This window comes from Cyanistes caeruleus, chromosome 20, assembly GCF_971803275.1.
Source record: "Cyanistes caeruleus chromosome 20, bCyaCae1.hap1.1, whole genome shotgun sequence".
Lineage (NCBI taxonomy): Eukaryota > Metazoa > Chordata > Aves > Passeriformes > Paridae > Cyanistes > Cyanistes caeruleus.
The window spans coordinates 5,967,758-5,984,621 of NC_141720.1; the positions used below are offsets into that span (position 1 = coordinate 5,967,758).

General features: G+C 53.2%; 2 protein-coding genes across 9 annotated transcripts in view; one reads left to right on the forward strand and one right to left on the reverse strand.

Annotated features, from left to right (window-relative positions):
* Window positions 1–151: 151 nt before the first annotated feature.
* On the forward strand, window positions 152–1,690 carry PRRT1B (proline rich transmembrane protein 1B). 2 transcript variants are annotated; one of them, XM_086857863.1, is made up of 3 exons: window positions 152–650; window positions 797–916; window positions 1,082–1,690. In XM_086857863.1, exons 1-3 carry the CDS (start codon window positions 264–266, stop codon window positions 1,559–1,561), a joined length of 987 nt encoding a protein of 328 aa, XP_086713989.1. In that variant the 5' UTR covers window positions 152–263; the 3' UTR covers window positions 1,562–1,690. The 2 variants fall into 2 exon arrangements, with proteins under 2 accessions (XP_086713989.1, XP_023793995.2); XM_023938227.2 differs by having other exon boundaries at window positions 175–650; window positions 1,002–1,690.
* Window positions 1,691–2,376: 686 nt separating this feature from the next.
* RAPGEF1 (Rap guanine nucleotide exchange factor 1) overlaps window positions 2,377–16,864 on the reverse strand; it is an 84,148-nt gene continuing 69,660 nt past the window's right edge. For 6 of the 7 annotated variants that reach the window (XM_086857854.1, XM_086857853.1, XM_086857852.1 and 3 more), the window contains 12 exons: window positions 15,791–15,902; window positions 14,128–14,203; window positions 11,085–11,169; window positions 9,602–9,694; window positions 9,027–9,212; window positions 8,800–8,884; window positions 8,488–8,582; window positions 7,961–8,039; window positions 7,744–7,845; window positions 7,204–7,301; window positions 6,691–6,819; window positions 2,377–6,187 (listed from right to left, as the gene is read on the reverse strand). In XM_086857854.1, the coding sequence (XP_086713980.1) occupies window positions 6,037–6,187; window positions 6,691–6,819; window positions 7,204–7,301; window positions 7,744–7,845; window positions 7,961–8,039; window positions 8,488–8,582; window positions 8,800–8,884; window positions 9,027–9,212; window positions 9,602–9,694; window positions 11,085–11,169; window positions 14,128–14,203; window positions 15,791–15,902 (1,291 nt within the window). In that variant the 3' untranslated portion in view covers window positions 2,377–6,036. The remainder of the gene's footprint in view (window positions 6,188–6,690; window positions 6,820–7,203; window positions 7,302–7,743; window positions 7,846–7,960; window positions 8,040–8,487; window positions 8,583–8,799; window positions 8,885–9,026; window positions 9,213–9,601; window positions 9,695–11,084; window positions 11,170–14,127; window positions 14,204–15,790; window positions 15,903–16,864) is intronic. The other variant, XR_015278112.1, reaches the window with a different exon arrangement.

Here is a 16,864-nt window from a genome sequence, read left to right on the forward strand (position 1 = left end):
CCGGGCCCGGCCGCGCTCCCGCCGCCCGCGCGGGGCCACGCGGGGCTCGGGGAGCGCGGCGGGGCCGGAGCGGGGCCGGAGCGGGGCCGGGCCCCGAGCGGCGGCAGTTGGGACCCCGCGGGCACCGGCGTGAGTGGGGCCGGGGATGGGGCGCTGGGGCGGGCAGGGGACCGGGCGTTGGGGGCTCGGGACGGCCGCGGCCCCGAGGGGAGCACAAGGACAGCCCCATCCCAGCCCGAACCGGTTGGGAGGCTGTGCCGGGAATGTTCCGTCCCATCAGAACCTCCCTGTCCCCGCAGGCGTCTCCGCGGATGGACGGTGAGCCGGCAGGCGGGCCGCAGGGCCCCGCAGGCCGGGGAGCGGAGCGGGGCGATGGCAGCGGGGCGGCCGGGGGGCTGCCCACCCCCGGCACCCGCAGCGATCCCCCCGCGGGCCGCGGGGACAGGGCCGTGGCGGTGGCGGTGGTCGCCAACTCAGCCTTCGAGGGGGCCCCTCCGCCCTACTCGCCCCCGGATCCCAAGAGCTTTCACCTCTATCCGCCGTTCCCAGCCGGCTTCTCCCAGCAAGGGCCCGTCCTTTACCAGCCGGGACCGGGGCCGCGGCCCTTCCCAGCCCCGGGCTTCCCTCCCGGGCCCCTGCCCTACACCACGGTACGTATCCCGCACCCCGCCGTGTTCCTGCCCCGCTCTGCAGCGGGACTCAGCCCTTATCTCCCCTGCCGGGTTTGTGGAGCTCCGTGTGTCGCCCGGCCCGGGAGGGGAGCGCTCCGGCAGCTCTAACCAGCCCTGTGCCTCAGTACACCGCGCAGCCGGGCCGCGGGCAGCAGCTGCCCAAGGACTACATGGTGGAGTCGGTGCTGGTGACCCTCTTCTGCTGCCTGCTGACCGGGGTCATGGCCCTCGTCTACTCCCATGAGGTAAGGAAGGAGTCAGCCGGCAGCCCCGAGACCCCTCCCGGTGCTGCGGGTCTCCTCTGAGCCCTCCCCTTCTCCCCCGCGCCAGACCCGGGCTGCGCTCGCCCGTGGGGACGTGGCCCAGGCGCACGTGGCATCCAGAAAGGCTCAGTCACTGGTCCTCTTCAGCCTCCTCTTCGGCTTGTTCGCCTCCATCACCTGGATCATCTACGTCCTGGTGTCCCTGTACTTGTGACAAGGACCCTGAGCCCCAGGGACGCGGCGTGTGCCAAGAATTCCTTGTGGCTCCCGCCTGGGGCCGGGGGGGACACGGGCAGCTGGAGTTGCCACAGCCTTGTGACAAGGGTGACAAATAAGTGTTACTGGGGCTGCGGGGCGAGGAGCTGCCCCGGAGCCTTCAGCCATCTGCTCGGGCCTGCGAGCCCCGGCCAGGGCAGGAGGAGCCCGGAGCAGGGAGATGCCGCATCCAGCTCTGGGCAGGGAGCTGTGGGATCCATGGGCAGGACCAGGCTCTGCTGCAGGATGCTGAATCCCACTGCTGCGGGCCGGCACCTGGAGCTGCCAGTCTGGTGCAGAGGGAGCATCTTGCAGGATTGGGGCTGGAGATGGAGCAGAAGTAACAGAAGGTGTGTGGGAAGCCCTCGCTGATTATTAACAATGTGAGAAGATACAAACCCAGGTATGCTGTCCTACAGTAATTCTGCACACACACACACACACACACCTTGCCACCTTCTTGCTGCTTCCAGACTGAAATAAAATGCAGCTGTAGCCCAAGCTTCTGTTTTCTCTGCACACCAAGGGCCTGTATCTCCCCTTGCCATGGGCTTTGTCCACCACAAAATTCAGGGTAAGTTCTCCTTCAGCAACTGCTGAAATCAGGGTTTTCCCAGAGCAGGTGGGCACCAGGCTTCCAGCCTGTGTAGGACCCCGGGGAAGGGGAATCTCCTCATGTCCCCAGGCCTGGGGGTGTCACTGGCCGAGCTGCTTGGGGGGACACTGAGCTGTGCACAGACCCCTCCTGCTGTGCTGGGCCCCTGGCATGCAGCCCCACATTCCAGCCCTGGTGCGGGGGACATGTGCTCAGTCACTGTCTGGGCACTCTCCTCCCGAGCTGGCCCATGACAATTATTTCCAGAGGAATTTTGAACCCTGTCCAGGACTGAAATAGCACCGTGGAGCAGCTCAGCCACTGCAGAGGTTATTTATAGCCCTGGGCTGCCGGCACACGGCCACTGCACGGGCTGGGCACACGCCGGGGGCCGGGCAGCCAGAACCCCTGACGGGGACACCGGAGCCCAGACAAGGTGACAGGAGTAGATTTCCCCTCCCAGGTGTATGGCTTGTACTGGGGAAAAGCCATCTTGGCAGAGAGAGGGAAGAAATTTGTAGTGAAAATGGAAAAAGAGGCATGGGCAGAGGAAAACCACATGAGAAAACACGAAGCCACACCAGTGCCAGAGGCGGATTCGATTGTCACTTTAATCCACAGACTGTGCATGCACTGTAAACAGGATCATCAGGCAGGTTCACTATTGGTGTTTTATTTGTCTTTAATATAAAAGTTACAGGTCTGAAATGTTTGCAGGAAGATGCCACCATGGGGGTTAGTGGTAAATCTATAATACAGTGGAACTGCTCGGGGGGAGAGGCCTGGGAGTGGGGCAGGGGGCTGGTGACGGGGGGCATCGCTTCTCCCCACTCCCTGCCCCGTGTGGAGAGGGGACTCAGACTCTTCCCTCTCCCCAAAAAAGGTGATGGCCTTAAGGATGCTGCCTGCAAGATGGGAACACACTCGTGGCCAGTCTTGCACGAGGATGTTCTGGGTTTCTGCTCCCCAGGGACTGCTCCTGGAGGGGGGGAGTGGGGTTTCTCTGTTCAGCAAACCTGAAGCTGCTCCAGGCAAGGGGACCCTCCTCTAGGGTCCCTCCAGCCCTGCGAGCCTGGTCTGAGGGTGGGACATGAGCCAGGAGCTGCAGCTGGGACCCTGCTCAGCTGGGGATGGCAGCAGAGGAAGGGGTGAAGGGGGAGGAAAGCTGGGGGAGGAAATCTGGGAGGCCCCATCCCACTGGACAAGGTGCTGTGGCTTCCAACCTCCCATCCCCATGCCATGGGCTGAGCTGCTGGCTCTGGGGGTTGGCAGAGGGTGAGACCTCCTTTGGGAGAGGGTTCAGCTCGTGGGTTCAGGTGCAGGAAGAACCTGGAAATGGCTTCTGCTGGTGGGGATCACAACCACAGAATATGCTGACCTGAAAGGGACCCACCAGGGTCACTGAGTCCAACTCCTTGCCCTGCACAGGACAACCCAAAAATCCCATGTGGGAGCGCTGCCCAAACACCTCTTGATCTGACAGGCTTGGTGCTGTGACCACTGCCCTGGGGAGCCAGTTAACAGTGCCCCACCACCCTCTAGAGGAAGAACTTTTCCCTGATTTCCAACCTAAACCTCCCCTGACACAGCTCCAGCCTTTCCCTCGGGTCCTGTCACAAGTGAAGAGATCTGCACCTGCTCCTTGTGAGGCTGCTGAATACCACAATGTCTCCCCTCAGTCTCCTCCAGGCTGAACAAACCAAGTGTCCTCAGCTGCTCATCACAAGGCCCCTCCAGACCCTTCCCCATCCTTATGGCCTCCTTTGGACACTCTCTAATAGCTTAATATCTTTTTTATATTGTGGTGCCCAAATTTAGTGTTGTCAGCAAAGTTCCTTAGTATCCCTTCCAGTCCTGTGTCCAGGTTGTTAATTAAAATGTTGAAGAGCACAAGGGCCAAGGGTGGAGCCCTGTGGAACCCCAGTCACTGCCATTTTTGGGGTGTCCTGTGTGCCCAACCCATGAGCCACTTGCTCATCCCTCATGTAACACGGTCACACAGCTGGATGAAGACAAGCTGCTCCCTCCTGTGCCTCTGAACCCCCAGGGCTGTGATTCCAGAGCTACCACCACACTCAGCCCTCCTAGGACAGCCTTCCACTGCACCCAAGGGCTGCTCAGAGCCTCCAGGGTGAGGCCAACACCACATCCTGGTGTTTTCATAGCCCTTTTCACCACCTCGCCATGCTGGGCTTTTGAAAGATCTTATTTGCAAAGGAAGCATGGACATTACTTCCTGGGAAGCCTCTGGGGATTGCAAAGCCTTGGCTGGACAGAACACACAGCTCCAATGCCCTCAGTGCCATGAAAATCACTTTTGAAGTGTTCTGGCTCAGACACTGAAGTTCAGCACAAAAGATTCCTGCTGCTCCTGCTCTGGGGCTGCACAGAGCTGTGTTGCACCCCACACTCCCCTCACAGGCAGGGGGGTCTCTTTGTGCTTGGCCACTGTGTGAGTCTCATGCCTGAGTCTTCAGGAAAAAAAACCCAAGCTGGGTAAAACCCCAGGCTTGGGTAAAAACCCAGGCTGTCACTCCCTCCTGAGAGTCAGGCAGAGCTGGCCAAGGCTTTGCAATCTGTTTGTAGAAGGAAAGGAGTGCAGCTCTGATTAACCCAGAACAAACAGAGGCTTTTGCAGGCACAGAGCTGCCATTGAGATATAAGGATGCTCTGTGAAACTCCAAGTCTGTGTTCCTTGGGAGCTGCTGCCCTAAACCTGCAGGATATTTTGTCAGAACCCTGTAAAAACCTGTGACCACATGACAGGGAGCTGAGGAGGGTCTTGCAAGGTTGCTGAAACCTGCAGGGCACACTCACACCCACGATCCAACTGCAAGGCATTGGAGCAGGACAGAGAGGAGGGATGTGAAATGGCCTGGCTGGGGCTGTGCTGGGTGGGACTCAGAGGGGGAACAGAGGGGCTGAATAAGGCACACTGAACAGATTGGGGTTAACACTGTGTGTGTGTGAAATGACACCCCAGCCTCATCCTTCCATGCTGGGCTGTCCCTGCCCTGCTGGCACCAGCACAGCGGGACTGGGGACAGGGACCTGCCGGGTCCTGCCAGAGCACGGCTCTCAAAGCACAGCACAGAGGGTCCCAACAGGGACCCCCAGAGAAAAACATTTGGCAACAGAGAGAGAGGAGTGGGTGGGAGGACAGGGTGGCTCAGCCGGGCACAGGGCTCCTTCCTGGTTCTCACTTCCAACCCAGAAATGGATCTGCTGGCTCCTTCACGAGGCTCCTGCCCCTGCTCTGCAGCCAGTGCCCACCCGGCTGCCCCGAGCCTCCTTTATCCAGCACTTGGAACAACACTGTCACTGGTTGTGGATTTTATACAGACTGGTTTGCACTTTTCTTCTGGTTTTTTTCCTATAAACTCATCGGTATTCAGACATGCATCAAAAATCCCCAGGGGGTTCTAAACACTAGGTATGTACAGTCTGTATCCTACAGCATTTCCTGTGCAAAAGCTAAGTACCATCGCTAAGAGACACAGGGTCACAGGCAGGTGACCCCCAGTACCTGGGCAGTCCTTGTTTCCAGGTTCAAAGGGATTTACTGTTGCTTAAATAACGAGATCTGAGAGGAGGAGGGGGTGTGATGACTGGAGATGGCGGGTCCCTGCCCACATTTTCAGTGCCTCTTCTGTATCGACGACCAGAGCCTTCCTCCCATGAAGAAGGCGCCAGAGATCTGGGGTGAGCCGAGACCCCTGTAAACACAAGCAGCTCTCTGGAAGCAGAGCTCCTCTGGCAGGCAGCAGGAGATGCTTCCATCCTCATGAACACGTTGGGAAGGTGGCATTGCAGGGGAGACTCCAACCCTTGGCTTCCACAGCTGCTGCTGCCCGACACTGCTCCGGAGATGAGTCAGTGTGTGCTGAGCTCCTGCTGCCCCTGCTCTGCCGATGGAAACAACAGCCAGGGTACATCTGGATGCAAGGGGCCAGCAAACCAGCAACACGCTTGTGTGGGACACTCCTTCCACACAGCTCTGTCCCCGGGGTTAAAGCTGGTTCATGGCACAGAGGGATGGGAGAAGGAGGAGGGCAAGTGCAGCGAGCACCGGCCGATCTCTGCCCTTGGCGGCTGCGCTGGCGGCTCCGCGCCCAGCATTGCCACCCCCAGGGATGGCTGCCAGCTGGGAGGGAGGGTGTGTCATCCAGTGACAGGTACAAACATTGAACTCCAGTCTCATAGCTGCCCTCGGCGCCTCTGCGGAGCAATTCTCCTCGCACAACCTCTCCTCCTAGGTTTTCTCTTCCCGATCTGTTTTCCGCCTTGTGATGTTCCGAGGTTTGATTTTCAGGGACAGTTCCCACAGGGCCTCCTCAGCCAGGTGGTCGCTGAAGTCGTTGAAGAATGACACTATGTCGTCGTTCCTTTTGATATCATAGTGTCTGAAAACCACAGAGGAGCTGCAGTTAAACAAGGGCTACCTGGGTCCTCTCCTTTGGGCCACCCCTGTCCTGCTCAGGACATCCAGCACTGTGTGTGGGCTGTGCCCAGTACGCATGACAGTGGTGGACACCACAAAGGGGAAAAACCTGCCACTGATTTGAGGGGAAAAAGGCACCTATCACACAGAAATGAGCAGCTAGACCTGCTGCTTCTGCTGCAGGACAGCACTGAAGAAAACCCTGAATATCCTAGAGAACATGGGAACCAGCAATGGCAAAACCTGAAGGCAAAACTTGTCTGGATCTCAGAACAAGTATCAGGGAAAATGTCCTCACAATGTTTATCTAACCTAGAGAGGGAAGGAGACTGACTGGAGCCCTTGGCTGGTTGCTCCCAGCTCTCCTCCCACCTCCCTTCCCCTTTAGACTCCCTTCTTGCACAGGGGCTCCCATGTCCAAGCCCCTGCCCCAAAGCCACCTCCCAATCCCACTGCTGCACTTACACTTGCTGGAAGCACCTCATGCTGTCCAGGATGTTAAACTGCTGCCAGCGCTTGGAAAAGTTCACTTTGCTGTCAATGTAATCAGGGTTTCCCAGATGGACAAAGGTCAGGTCCTGCAGAATTAGGCCTCTGAAAGAAGGAAAGGGGCAGCAGGCCAAGAGAGTAGGCAAACAGACACAGAGGTTAGTCACACAGGGCAGGGTGACCAGCCAAAAGGCAGCCCAACAAAATCCAGCAGCCTCCCACTGCCACCAGAATGGCAACCTTATCCAGAGGGAAACAATCCCCAGCAGCACATCCAAAGGTTTTCAGATGCAAACACCCCCAGCTGGCCACCCCGCCTCAGAAAAATTGCTCCAGAGAGGGCCCGTGGGCTGATGTGGCACGGTGCTGCCTTACCCCAATTGCTGGGCAAAAGGCAAAGGCTGAGCTCAGCAGCAGCTGCTGAGAAATCCTTGAAGGAGCCATTTTAATGTGCAGAAGCAGAGGCAGAGGAAGGAACTGGCCACTCACAGGTAGGGGATGCAGGGGGGCTCTACGTCGGCCAGGGCCGCTCGGTAGGCGCGGAAGGACGAGGAGCTGTCGATCAGGGTGCAGTACTCAGCCAGGCCCTGCAGCACACAAATCCCGTGGTGACACCCCTACTGCAAACCCATTTTTCTTGTCACCTCCCCACAGACAGCCACACAGAGCAGGGGGTTAATGCCGTCCTGCAAACACCTCCAGCTGATTTACTCAGGCCAACCCTGGGGTGCTCAAGTGGAGCATTGCTGCCTTCAGCCTCCCCAAGCTTTGGGCTGCAGGAGGAGGAGGGGGAGGAGGAGGAGGAAGAGGAGGCTCTTTCTCCTCTGTGACTGTGCTGGCACTCCTGCAGCTGTCAGAATGCCCAGTCACACTGAAGGCCTCCAGCACTGTGGCATTTTACCCACTGGAGAGGAGTCATCCACCATCCCTCCACCCTGGGACACTGCTGAGACGTAAAACCACTCAGCTGTTTCATACATAAGCACACTTATCCTTCCCTCAAAGATCACAGGCCCCACTGCTCCTCACCTCTGAGGTTTGCTTCTGCCACTCCAGCCTTCGGATGGGTGCAGAATCCAGTGCAGAAAGAATGGCCAGATAGGAATTAAAATTATTCAGCTTTCTTAAGTGCTGTGAAGAGGGAGAATATTCCAGTTAAACAGCTCTACCAAGCAGAGCTCTACCCCACTCCCCTGTTCCTTAAAGCAGCAATGTGTGTGATTCACAGAAAAAATCAAGCTGGTACCTTCATAATCTTTATAAATTTAAGGAGCAGCCTCTCTCGGTCCTGGGCTTTCTCTTGTAGCATAATTATTGAACGGACCCTGGAAGAACAGACAGAATAAAAGGTAAACCTATTTAAGCAGAGATCAGGTTTCCTCTTGTTTCATTAAGAAAACTGATCACTAATTGGGATGGGCCAATATTGAAAAGTTCACAATACCTCCAACTTAAATGGAGCACTCTAATCCACAGCAAAGACAGGATAATTTCACAGAGTGCATTTATTTGCAAGGGGAATGCTTGTTTGAAGAGCTCAGTGATACTGATAATTAATTCCTCTGGATTACAAGGCCTTCCCTAACCCTCCTGATTCAATTTCTGTTGTGCTCTGGCGTCTTAGATGAGTGCTCTGCATTTACTTCCTAGCCAAAAATATACATTATCCCATTTGTAACAAAGGAACCCAAGTCTAAGAGGAATACTTGGAAGATCTGCAAGGCATTGGAGGTTAGGCACAGTTCAGTGCCATGGCTGTTCTGAGCTCCTTACCAGTAGGACATGTTATTAAAGTGCTCTGTGAACTGCGTCAGGTTGGGACTCTTCTCTTCATTTTGTTCCTTTGCCCAAAGCAGAACTTCTGGGATCTGCCAAGGAAGGAGGGGGGTGGGAAAATACCACACATTAAAATGGGATTTGTACCCCAAGATTCCCAGTTGCAGCCTTTGCTCACAGCCACTTGCTGGCACAAGATCAGTTGTGTCCTACAGTCCAGCAGGTGTCTGGGAGAGCTGGCAGGGAATACCAGACATTGCAGAAGGTCCAAACCCTCCCCCTGCCCTCAGCCCATCCTCATCTCTGTACCTCGATTTTATAGAAGAGTTCAGCATCCAGCAGGGTCAGCTGCTCAGCTATTTCATGACTGTGGAAATCATGCAGTGTCCCTGGCCTGTGGAAAACAACGAGGAAGTACAAAGCCTCAGAACACGTGATCTGTTTTCTTATCTTGTATTTTGAACTCCTGTGTTCCCAGGGAAGGGATGTCCTGGCTCTCAGAGGACCCAGATATTGTTATGTGCACCTCTCCTCACCTGGCTGCCACCCCTCTGGCCGCCAGAGGTTTGATGGAGTTGGCGTAGCTCAGCATTTTCTTCTGATCCACTTTATCCAGGATGTTCTTGCGCAGCACTCTGGCCAGGCTCAGCTCCCCGCTGCAGACCAGCCGGAACACCAGGTCCATCAGCAGCTTGAGGATTTCCTCTGTCAATTCCACCAAGCTGAGAAGAAGATGGAAAATGCAGGGAAAGCATCAGAGCTAAGACACTGAGCAATGGGGTTTGTATCTGTACCGAGTCTCATTGCTCTTTCCTAAAAGCAGAACTGGCTGACTGAAATTCCTCTTCTTCACAGCTCTTCCTATCCCAGAGATTCCCCTTTTACTTGTTATTTTAAAACCACTGACCCAGTGAGGACACACAGGAAGAATCTGTTCTTCCAACACGAGAGTTCAGCACTACAGGTGTCTTGCTGGTCAGGGTCAGGTGATTTCAGCTCTCATTATAGATGGGGTTAAAAAAATACATTTTCTCTAAAACCCACGTTTTCCCAGCTGCCAGATTTCTGTGAGTTACTGACCTTGCATCCCAAAATGAAGAAGGCAACTCACCACAGCTCATCCACCACTCGCACCAGCACGAAGAAGGTGTTCTTACTGACTCGCTTCTTGAACGTGTCTGGGAAGTGGCAAAACTTCTCATATGTTGGTTGCAAATTAAGGAATCAACTCAGTGTAGTCAGACCAGCATCAGTACAATTCTCAACTGCCTCTAGGAATCATAAAATCATTGAATGATTTGGGATGGAAGGGACCTTAATAATTATCCACTCCCTACCATGGGCAGAACACCTTCCACTGTCCCAGGTTGCTCAGAGCTCCATCCAGCCTTGCCTTGGACACTTCCAGGGATGGGGCAGCCACATTAGAACACCACACTGTTCTGTCCTGATGGAAACTGGTGTTCAGTTTCCAGGAGATTAGAGACAATGATATGGCATTAAACCGACACCAGCTGCTAGTAGCAGGAGGTGTGAGAAGGTACTTACACCTCAGAGAATTGAGAGCAGGTGTACCCTGAAATTGTTCTCTCTAAGGTGGAATTTAATGAGCAGCATTTCCCTACAGTGATCTCCTCCACTGGTCTGTGACATCTGGTCTCAACAGATCTCAGATGTCACCTCCACCTTCCTGGCTGCCCAATCTGCTGCAAGGAGGACAGGGGCAAGAGCACAGGTTGAAAAACCTTCTGCCGGGTGGGCAAAGGGACAGAGAACAAGGTTATCAGTAAGGCAGCACTGGCAGGGGCCTGCAGGTGTACCCCAGCCAGGATTGTCACCTGGCCTGAGCCGTGCTGTGTCCTTGGCTGCCGATCCCAGCTGGAGCAGTGGCTCTGCTGCAGATGGCACTGATGAGCTGCAGCAGGACATGGTGACGTCAGGCTCCCTCTGATGTGGGTGCACAGCACCAGAGCCAGGGGCCTCAGCACTGCCAGGATGGTGATGGGGCCACAGAGCCTGCCCTGCTGGCAGAGAATGGAGCCAAGGGCAGGCAGTGGCAGCAGGGTGCTCAGGGAGAGGCCTTCTCCATCCTCTGCCAGGAATGCTCACCCTGCACATCAGCTACAAGCTCAGCTCAGGACTGGGAGGCCAAGAGCACAGCATCTCTAGGTCTGAGTGTACTGCAGTAAGAGAGAGAAAGTCTTGATGGTTTAATCATCTCTAATAAACTACACAGGCAATGCCCATGGCACCTCTGGAAGGCAGAAGGTTCTCTGGTCCCCACTCTACAAAGGAAATGTCCCAAATGAAAGGCCAGTTCCCCAGTGACATACAAAAATCCTGAATTGCTCCTCTGCACTGCCAGGACCCTCTGGAAACAATTCCCAAGTCGAGTATCCAGACCTGCCCTGCAGGAATTCCCACTGGAGAGAGTGGAGGTGAAGGAATGCCTGCCTGGGACACCATCAGGGCCAGCACATCACTGACCATGCTGCTGAAGACTTTTGACCAAAAACCTTGCCACCAGCTCCCTCCACGATGACGGTGCAGCTCTGATTCCTGGTGGGAGTGAACTGCCAGTCATAAAAGGATATCTGTACTGCAGCTTCTTGATGAGCTCTTCAGGGGTAATGAATGTCCTGTATGTAGTCAGAAAGGCTTCACAGTACAGTACCAGATCTAGGCAAAAAAGCAAGACAGCCTCAGTCAACCCTGCTTTCAGAAAAATAAGCTTTTTGTAAGGTTGAATCCAGATGTACAGAGGAGGACATGGACACATTTTGGATGAGTGAACTTCCCAGAAATGCTGCACTGTTGTCCTCACCAGCAGATGGACCCTTTGGCACAAGAGCAGCAGTGACACTGCCCTTTCCCCACCAGCTTGGCCCTGGCTCCCTTGCAGCACTTGGGCTTGTGCCTCATAACAGGGTCAGTGAAAAACACCTGCTTGTGAGACAGGAGCTATCAATAATGTGTCAAGGAAAAACGTAGTTTAGACCTTGGGGATCCTTTAGAAAGATCTGATGGCAGGAGGTGATGCCTGCTCTGTCTTTGGTGCTCAGGCAGGTCACTCTGCCCTCCCAATAAGGAACACACATTGTTTAAACACATGCTGTGGTGCTGCAGACCCCCTGCCCTTGCTGAGTTCCAGGTAGTCCAGCCCAGGACAGTGTAAATAGAAGATTATTTCCAGCCAAAAGAAAAGCAAACTGCACTGCAAAAACTGATGCTGCCCCACCAGAAACGTGGTGGACAGTCAGCCTGGGCTAATTCATCTGCAGGACAAGGTGCTGTAGTGCCTGGAACTGCAAAGGCTTTGGGCATTACCATGGGCACAGAGGATGGAATTTGAAGAAGCACGGATTGCAAACAGGAATGCAGATGTCAGGTCAAGACTGCAGAACACCTGCAGTCCCAATGCCTGCCCACTGTGGCCAGCAATGCCAAATTGCCAATGCAAATGGGAGCATTGGGCATCAGTCCTGGACAGAGCAGGGGCAGGGCAGCAGGGTGTGGTGGCACTGCACCAAGGACACACAGGGAGGAACAGCTCCTGCTGTGTCTGCCCAGGCTGGGCTACACATCAGAGCTTGTTCCAGCCAGGACAGGCATCACCCCACACCCACGTGCTCTAACACCCAGCCACTGCTGGGAGCTGGGAAGGAGCAGGGCACAGAGCTGTGCCTCTCCACCTGCAGTGTTTCTCTTGGCAGGAACCTCACCTTCCTCCTGCTCTTAAATCTGGGAGTGCTGCTGCCTCCAACAACAGAGGCTGGGTGCTCACATCAGGGGTGAGCTCCAGGCCTTATCCAGCTCTAATCCTGCACTCACAGCAAGTGCTGTGAGCACTTAACTGACCATGGATTTTATTGCTTATGCCATTTAGCTTTTTCAGAAAACTCAAATGGACAAGAAGCATCATGCAACAGGGCGTGGAGTTACATTTATTCTGGGTTCCCATCTGCCCAAAAGGCAACGTGAGGTAATACAGCTGGTCTGCTCTGGCACTTGAAGCTGCCAAGAAATTCATCTTTAAAGGAAAGCCTCTTAACTCTACCCCTCTGTGCTGTTTGGCTGATTGATTTACAAGCCCCGAATTCTTCTCATTGTAAGCTTAATTCATTAACCCTCTCAGTCACCCAAACAGTGGGTTAGCATAGCACAAATTCCTCTGTGCTCCATTCAGCTCCTTGGCTTGGCAGCGCCTGTAAGCCTGAGCTCAGGCACTGGGAACTGTTGCCTGCCTGAGCTCCCTCCACCCAGGTCTCCACAGCTGTGGGCACATAAAATCCTGCTCTCCCAGCTCTGAAAGGTTCTCCACAGCTCTCACCCCACTGCTTGCAGAACTCTCAGAGCCCCCTGTTCATGAACTGAAGGACCGGCACTCACCTCTGCATCTGTCCTTCAACAGGAACAGTAGGGAAGTTCTTTGTTGTGATGCTTGTTCCAGAGAACACAGCAGAGCTTCCCTATCTCACTTTCAGCATGTTTATAAGGGGCATTTCCACCATCTCATTTAGACTATTTTCTTTAATATACATTCCCAGCCTTGGCACAATCAACTGCCTTCTCCTCTCTGGTGTGTTCCTAACTTTGGTCCTTCCTGCCTGGACTCAATGCCCAGTGCAGACTGGGAAACACAGCTGTCAGGGGAAGGACTTTCTTGCTAGCTGAATGGTGCTGGTAAGTAATTGCAAACATCTTATGCTACTGTAAAACCCCTGTCATTTAAAAACGTACATGAAAGATATTTCCCCTTTGACTATCAACCTCTAAACTACGAGGGCTGAGTGATTCAGAAGGTTAGAGCTTTGCCTCCCAGGAGATAAGGAGATCAATCCTGGTTAAGGCCATCAGCACAGATGTGTTTGGCAGGTTCAAATTATTCTCTGGAAACACTGCAAAGGCTGTCTTTGCCACAGGTCTTGGAAAGGAGCTGCTCTGTGTGAGTGGTGACTGGGTTTGGACAGATGAAGAGAGGTTTTAACAAATCTAGAGCTAAGGGCTGCTAATGTCCCTTCTCCTCCCCCACATCTCTTTTTTTGTACTGCGAATTCCCTCTCTGAACTGGTCTGGGTGGCTGCCAGGACACAAGTAGTACAGAGTGGGACAGGAGGTGGCACAGTAAATTGAAAATTATGGGTGTCAGCAGAGCAGTACCTGAACAGCCTCCCAGTGTCCACAGGTACTGCATTAGAGCCAAACCAACATCCCTTTTTTTCCTCCTTTGAATCAACAATCATTCCAGTAACTCCTACATCACCACTGCCCTGAAATTCACAGGACAAGGAGCACCACTGAATACAGGATCCATGCACAACAGGCTGGTCACACCTGCTCTCACAGAAGGCAGTGGCCCAGCTCAGCAGGTACAGGGACACAACACAGCACTGTCACCGGTGTGCCTCATCTTCCAGATCCAGGCAAGGGCTGGGAGGAGTTAATCCCATCCCTGCTGCTAAATGGAACCACCAGGGGCTTATCCAGCTTACCTCCATCTCACACAGATAAACACAGCCCTCCAAGCTCAGAGGATCCCTGCAGACTCTCCCCCAGCCCAGCTGTCCTTGGGGCAAAGGACAGGCAGCCAAAGCCGTGCCAGGCTGTGCCCCCAGCTCTGCCCCCTGCTCCACGCACCTTTCCTGTCAGTCTCCGTGGCGTGCACCAACAGAATGTCTCCAGATCCACCCCGGACATCTGGCCCATCATCCCCCTGCAATGGGAACACAACCACGTTAGGCACAGCCCAAGCTCCCTTAGGCCTGGTTTAACATTGCTGGGGTTCCAACTCAGCAACAACTGGCAGTGCCCACAACGCTCCTGGCACTGCTCACAGCACAAGCTGGGACATGGATTTCAGTGCTGGGATAGTCCTGGAATGTGAACCAAACATTTGGTGCCCCAGATGAGGAGCTGGGCTGATCCTTGCTCGGAGTCTCTGACTCCCTAAGGCCAGGTTGTGAAGCTCAGTGAAAGCTGAACCTTCTGCCCACAGAATGAGCAGGAATGCCACAGATACTCCCAGAAGACCATTAACAGGGCAGCAGCATTGTGTGAGCTGTCTCAAAGTGCAGGATCACGTACCACAGTGGCTGTGGGGTGGGAGGTCATGCATTCAACTTGCATGTTCCTGGAACATCAAAACCTAGTGAGTTCATTCCCTAATCTGGAGTCATTTGGCCAGAGGTCACCTGAAACCATACAATAACTGGCAGAAGGAAACAGCCCTGCTAATTGCTTGACCCCTGCATTACCACTCTCTAAAGCACATCTCTCTTCTAGCTACTGCATTTCACAACTTAAAATATGCAAAAACGATCCAGCACTTAGCCAGCAGTTCCCACACTGCAGGAAGCAGCTCACAGTGACAGTTCTATACTGCTTCAAACATGTAGATCATAAAGAAAAGAAAGAAAAAAGACACTAAGAGACAGATCTGCAAGTCCCAAATGTTCAGAAATCACTGTTTTTAAAATGTTTTTTAAAGGTAACAATCCATCAGAGGAGGCTGGAGTTGTGTCTGGCTTCCTTCCCATAGGAATGTCTTTATCATTTCAACATGCAGAACAGTGAAAGAATCATGGATTACAGCCATGGAGCAGCTCTAAGATGTTAATTTTTCAGGTGACCCTCTGGCAAGACTCATGAAATACTACTCAGAGAAAAAGCAAAAGCTTCTCACTCTCTCCTGTACATCTCAGCTGACCAAAGAACACTCCTAAAGTGCCAGTAAATGATCCATTCTCTCTGTTTTTCAGCCAAGCCCCCTGACAGTCTGAAAGCTTCCAAAGCCTGCATGTCCCCTCCAGCTGCATGTCAAAGACAGCGTGGCTCCAGAGCCCAGTGAGCAAAGCTGGCTGGGAGTGCACCCAAGGCTAGACACAAAGCTGTTTCTCAAACACAGAAAAGTTCCTTTGGCTGCTTTTCCACATCAGTAACATCATGTCCTGCTCATTCACCTGCTGAACCTGCTGTCAGAGAGAAAGGCCAGCACCGTCCCCCACACCTGGATTTATTGTGCTCCCAGGTGATTCATTTCAGACTGTCAGAGGCTGGGAAAAGGGCACAGGATGTGCTGGTTTTTAGGGACACATTTTGTTAAACCCTCACTCATTGCTGGTACTCCCTGCCTGTACCAGCATCTCATACTTTAACAGCAGCTTTTACACACACCCCACTTCTGCTGCAACATAATTTTTCTTATCAAATAAAAGGTGATGCCTTGTTTGTGCACACAGAGAATCAGATTTCAATTCAGAGTAAAGCAAAGAATATGAAAACAAACCCTGAATGCACCTACCTCTTGCTTCAGTGTTAATCTAGACATGATTTCACTGTGGTCAATAAGGGACAGCTCATCTACCTCTTCCTCCAGATGTGATGACTCCAAAGTATCTGGTGACTGTGGCTGCCTGTGAAAAAAATAAGGGAAATAACCTTCATCAAATGACAGTAAGTACACAGACACTCTGGAGGTAAATCTTTTGCAAACAAGCCCGAATGTCTGTCTCTAACTCTGTTGCTTTGTGCATCTCTTGAAAAAGAGAAAGATAAACCTTTAAGACCTGAACACTTGTCTGTCTGCATTTCTGGCAGACAGGATTTCACTATAAGTACACACTTCCATGTCTCCTTAATCCACCAAATTTTTAGTGCACACAAATCTAAGCCCTTCCTCAAGTGTATAGAGGCTGAGCACACTGCACATACACATCTTAGTCAGTTCATGACCCGTTGTGCTGATACAAGGGGAGATGACAGGCTCTTGTTCTGCAGGAAAATAGAGCAGAAAATCATGACCACTTGTTTGGTGGTACATCCCCCTCTAGAATTCCTACCCCCAAAGGCTGGTACTCTTGTGCCAGGACATGTCCTTTCTGTGCCTGTATTTCTAAAAAGAAAAATAAAGTACTTATGTTCCTCACAGCTTTCCCCAGGCACAGGCCAAAATCCCGTGCACCAGTTGGTACTTTGGGCAGATAGTGAGCTTTGCAGAGGACTCTGGTGTTGTGTCCTTCACTGCAGGGATTAAAACCCTCAAACCAACTGCAGGAAAATGGGGGAGGAAAGTTGACTGTCACACACAAATCACTGCTGTTCTCTATTTTTGCTTTAGAAATGCAACTGCAGAGCAATCTTGAGCAGCAGGGAAGCACTCACTCCGCTCCTTCTGAAGCCCATCTGTTACAGCTTGCACCTCTTCATTTACATAGGCAAATGACAGCTAAGAGCATTAGAAGGGATATAAAGCTTCCTACTCCAAGGCCTCAGCCAGCCTCTAACTAGCAAGGTTAGGAAGAAATTTCCCTCTGGAAGACTGTTCCAAACAGCAACACAGACTCTTTTCACACATTTCCCCAGAAGCAGGAGGGAA

Coding starts and splice junctions, on each gene's coding strand:
- PRRT1B (XM_086857863.1), top strand. CDS start 264: ATGTTCCGTCCCATCAGAACCTCCCTGTCCCCGCAGGCGTCTCCGCGG. Junction 651..796: donor GGCCCCTGCCCTACACCACG/GTACGTATCCCG, acceptor CCTGTGCCTCAG/TACACCGCGCAGCCGGGCCG. Junction 917..1,081: donor CCCTCGTCTACTCCCATGAG/GTAAGGAAGGAG, acceptor GGTCCTCTTCAG/CCTCCTCTTCGGCTTGTTCG.